This window comes from Penaeus vannamei, chromosome 13, assembly GCF_042767895.1.
Source record: "Penaeus vannamei isolate JL-2024 chromosome 13, ASM4276789v1, whole genome shotgun sequence".
NCBI lineage: Eukaryota > Metazoa > Arthropoda > Malacostraca > Decapoda > Penaeidae > Penaeus > Penaeus vannamei.
This window is the reverse complement of record NC_091561.1, coordinates 13,269,351-13,274,350: the sequence shown is the minus strand read 5'-3', so window position 1 is coordinate 13,274,350 and position 5,000 is coordinate 13,269,351. Positions and strand designations below refer to the sequence as shown.

Here is a 5,000-nt window from a genome sequence, read left to right as displayed (position 1 = left end):
TAAGGCTCTAGGATTGCAAGTTGGGAGGATTCTCGCGGCGACCGCAGGATCCAACACCGTGACGAGGACAATAGACCTTCCAACACCTTATACCATTGTCTTGTTATGGCTCCGAAAAACAGTAAAATGTCGAAATTCTTTCTATTTTAAAATCAGAATGAGATCACTTTTCCTATTATGAAATTTTATTTACCAAAAAGTAGAGTATGGACCATTGTCTTATTTAAAAACACGTATAACCTTATTTTTTTTTTCATATTCTGTTTTTTGGCGGGAACGTGGACGCGCACGTATCGAGCGAGGGACCGCTGATATAAGATCCTCCACGCGGTCGAGACCCTCTCCAATTTGCAGGAGGGCGGGAGACGACGATAGTGTACTAGAGCGATGGTTATTCTATTGTCGAAGCGGTTTACTAATTGGATGTTGTTTATACAGACGATCTCTTGAATAATTGTCTGGGTTAAATACACTGAGAGAATTATAGACTTTAGCTTGTATTCAGACCTCTCTAACCTAATTTCCATTGAATAAGCGATAGGTAGATGTTAAAATTATCATTACAGTATTAAAATGATAACAGACTAAAACCCCTCTCTTCAATTAAGGTCTTTCCAGAAGAGATAAAGAAAAAATCATTTTTCTCCATGACAGGTTGGCATCTGCTTCCGCCTGTACAAGGGTGAGGTTATTCTCCTACTGTCATTATCGACCTCTTTCGCTTCTCCCTCTCATTTCCTTCCATTTATGCGCCGACTCTTTCCTTCCCTTCTTTTACCTTCCTCTTTCCATTCCTCCCCTGGTCCCTTCCCTTTGTCTCTCGTCCGATATGCTTCTTTCACCTCGAGCCTGCATACCAAAGGATAGAGACTGTCGGTCAGTTTCAGTGTCTCTAAACGACGAGTGTAAGCAGTGGTAAATGTGGTAATACACCGACAAACAAAACAACATATACTATGCACGCAAATGAAATGGAATATATATTCAAATATCTATATATCTATAGGCACATACGCACACATACACACGCATAAACAGATGTATAGGAGACATGCATCTAGAACTCTATAACCAATACAAACTTGGAGTTCAAACACCTCCCATCCCGTTGAAAATAAACTACAACTTACCGTTTCATCTTTTCCTGACGATAGTGGAGCGTCATCCGGGTCTTTAATGATCAAGTAGAGCACATTGTCCGTTTCAAGAAGCACGCTCAACATCACAAACAAACGCGCACAGAAAACGTGACTTAATGAACGCGAGTCCAAAGAAAATGGGTTTATTGGTGTATAAAAAACAGTTGTCTACATTACTCTGTGTAAGTAATACACACATAAATAAATATATTTATTACTAGGATCGTTTTTTCATATGAGTCTTACAATCGCACTGTAAATATGTATTTCATTCAAGCGAGGTGATCTTATTACGTCACTAAACAGCTGTTAGATCACGTGACTAAAGTTTCCCCCTCCCAGACCCTTCGCAGCTGGTTCACTCTGACCTTTGCAACAGGCCTGGAATGAATGAAATAACCTTTCCATAATTTCGTTTCCAACACTTGCAAACTTGACATATGTTTATATATATATATATATATATATATATATATATATATATATATATATATATATATATGTTTATATATATATATATATATATATATATATATATATATATATATATATATATATATAGAGAGAGAGAGAGAGAGAGAGAGAGAGAGAGAGAGAGAGAGAGAGAGAGAGAGAGAGAGAGAGAGAGAGAGAGAGGCATATGAAAAGAGAGGAGACTGAGGACCAAGAGAGGACAAAAACGAGAAGAATAGTTGAGGAGAGAGAGGAGATAAAAAAAAGGTCGAGACACAGGAGATAGAAAATGACGCATATTCCAGGAATTAAAAAAAAGAAAGAAAACGACCACCTTAAAGCAAATATCGAATATCCTTTCCTAATGACCTCGGACCTTTTCCTCCCCCTCCCCCTCCTCCCCCCACCACTCTGCCCCTCCCATCAATCCTCCCCTTCACCTCCTCATCCTCTTCTCTCCTCCTTCTCCTTGCCATTCTTCTTTCTCTTTTCCCCTCTCCTCATCCTCCTATCCCCTCTTCATCCAACTCATCCCATCCACCCAGTCCCCTTTGACCCTCCTCCCCTGTCCTACCCACTCCCATCCTCCTATTCCTCCCCCACCCGCTCTCCACCCATCTCATCCACTCTTTCCTTCCCCCTTCCTCCATTCTATCCCCTCCTATTCCCTCCTATTCCCTCCTTCATCACCCTCCTCCATCCTCCTCTCCCATCCCCCCATTCCTCCCCCCCTTCCTCCCCATCCTCCCATTCCACCATTCCTCCCCCTCCATTCTACTCCCCTCCTCCCATTCCCCCATTCCTACCCCTCCTCCATCCTGCTCACCCCCCCTTCCTCTCCATCCTCCATCCTCCCATCTCCCCATTCCTCCCCCTCCTCCATCCCCTTCCCCTCCTCCCATCTCCCCATTCCTCCCCCTCCCACCATCCTCCCATTTCTCCCCCTCCTCCATCCTGCTCATCCCCCCTTCCTCCCCATCCTCCATCCTCCCATCTCCCCATTCCTCCCCCTCCTCCATCCCCTTCCCCTCCTCCCATCTCCCCATTCCTCACCCTCCTACCATCCTCCCATTTCTCCTCCCTCCTCCATCCTGCTCACCCCCCCTTCCTCCCCCTCCTCCATCCTCCCATCTCCCCATTCCTCCCCCTCCTCCCATTCATCCCCTTCCCCTCCTCCCATCTCCCCATTCCTCTCCTCCTACCATCCTCCCATTTCTCCCCCCTCCCTCCATCCTGCTCACCCCCTTCCTCCCCCCTCCATCCTCCCATCCCCCCCTTCCTCCCCCCTCCTCCATCCTCCCATCCCCCCATTCCTCCCCCTCCCATATCCCCCCAAAAGGAATCAGCGCACTCCAAAGCAGGTTAGGCAACGGCAAGAGGCTGTACAAGTTCCGGAAACTGGTATGTTGTGGGGGCGATAACAGCTTTTATGGAGAGAGAAAGAGAAGAGAGAGAAAAAAAGAAGAGAAAAGAGAGAGAGAGAGAGAGAGGGGGGGGGGGATAGATAGATAGATAGATAGATAGATAGAGAGAGAGAGAGAGAGAGAGAGAGAGAGAGAGAGAGAGAGAGAGAGAGAGAGAGAGAGAGAGAGGAGAGAGAGAGAGAGAGAGAGAGAGGGGGGAGAAATAGATAGATAGATAGAGAGAGAGAGAGAGAGAGAGAAAGAGAGAGAGAGAGAGAGAGAGAGAGAGAGAGAGAGAGAGAGAGAGAGAGAGAGAGAGAGAGAGAGAGCAAATTGAAACGCGAAGGTAAAAAAAAATCTCGTTATGATGTCAATAACAAGGGTTATGCTGGTAAAAAATATTTATGATTATGACAATAGCAGTGAGTGTTTACAGAAGATATGATAATGATGGAAGGTCCTAATGATGGATGATATTCAAGCTTGAAATATCAATGTTTGTGATCATGGTAATCATGTTTGTGTTGTGTTCATATGTTAAGGTCTATGATAATGATGCGGCAGCAACAATAATAGCAAAAAATACTTACTGATATTACGAGAAAAAATATTGGAATAATAACAATAACATCAGTAAGAAAAACGATAACAATGATAATAACAATATGGAAATGTTACAAAAAATAACTGATACAAATAATCTATCATTAAAGAAAATGAAAATAAACATAGCAGCAATTAAAGCATAAAATAAACAAAAGTAACTTAAACGACCGATACAAATGCACTTCCCTCCGCCCATTCCACGCCCTTCTCCCGTCATTTATACACTCTTTTCACGCCCTTCTTCCGCCTTTTCTTCCCTCCCTCCCTCCTTCCGCCCTCCCGCTCTCCCTCCCTCCTTAAACCCTCCTCACGCCCTCCTTTCCTCCCTTCACGCCCTCTCCTCTTTGCTGCCTCCCTCCACGCCCGCCTTCCCTCTCTCTTTCTGCTTCTCCACGCCCTCTCTCCCTCCCTCCACGCCTCCCTCCGCCCCTCCCTCGTCCGCACCAACGAGAAGCCACACAAGAGCCGGGCGTGTGGGTGGCCAGCGGCTCTCCCGGCGCCACACCGCCTCGATACCCGCTCTCCGGGAACAACAGGACGCAGCACTGGTCGCCGACTTTCTTTTCCGAGTTAACACAGCGCTCCACGTGCCTCTGGCTCCTCTCGGAGAGCTATTCCGGGTACACCTGGGACGTGTCTTCTCCGTATCTACACACATGTTATTGCGTTGTTATTTTCTGACTTTTGTCTGGGTTGGTCACTGGAGAGCACTAAGGAGTCACTTCGTCGGCGCCCTCTGCGTGGAGGGCTCTGAGAGGAGCGAGTTCCATCCTGCGGGACGAGGGAGAGCACAGGGTGTGGGGCGAGGGCCGTTGCACGAGAGGGGAGTGGAGGGGAGGGGCCAAGTACCACCAGCGAGGGGCTTGAGTACCACTGGGATGCGAGAGAGGGGGCGAGGGAAAGAGGGAGGGGGCATCCGGGCACAGCACTCCCCCCTCCTCTTTCTCTCTCTCTCGGGCAGCACGAGTTTCTGCAAGTTTCGTTTTCCAAACTCATTTCGTCTCGGCGGGATGCAACAAGCGGCCGACGTACGGACACAGACCCCCGCGCACACGCACGCACACGGACACGCACACGCTCGACTGAAGCCCCTCCACCCTCCGCCTGACCCTAAAGATGACTGAAGCCTAGTGTCACCGGCCTTGCACCGCCGCCGCCGCCGCCGCCAGCTTCCACGATGAAGGTGCTGGACCAAAAGGGCAGGGCGAGAAAGCGACGCCGAGGACAGTGCCAAGCCTCGCACCCACGCCAAGATCGACGCTCGCATTGGCTTGTTGCCTGAGGATCGGTCTTATGGGGAGAGGGACTTATCGCCATGAGACTCGCTCCGCCACGTGAACGACAACGCCTGCTCGCTTAAGACAAAATTCAAGCGCGTTTCCTTCGGGACGACCGGCCT

The 5,000-nt window shown here is 48.1% G+C and overlaps 1 protein-coding gene across 8 annotated transcripts in view; it reads right to left on the bottom strand.

The window, feature by feature from the left end:
• The window catches only part of vari (MAGUK p55 subfamily member vari), a 131,913-nt gene that overhangs the window by 29,067 nt on the left and 97,846 nt on the right, over nt 1-5,000 (bottom strand). Inside the window, exon 1 of one of the 8 annotated variants that reach the window (XM_070128981.1) lies at nt 1,131-1,317. The exons of the other annotated variants lie outside the window; for them this stretch is intronic. Coding sequence (XP_069985082.1) covers nt 1,131-1,223 — 93 coding nt within the window. The 5' untranslated portion in view covers nt 1,224-1,317. Of the gene's footprint in view, nt 1-1,130; nt 1,318-5,000 lie in introns of those variants that run through there. 8 annotated transcript variants of the gene reach the window in all.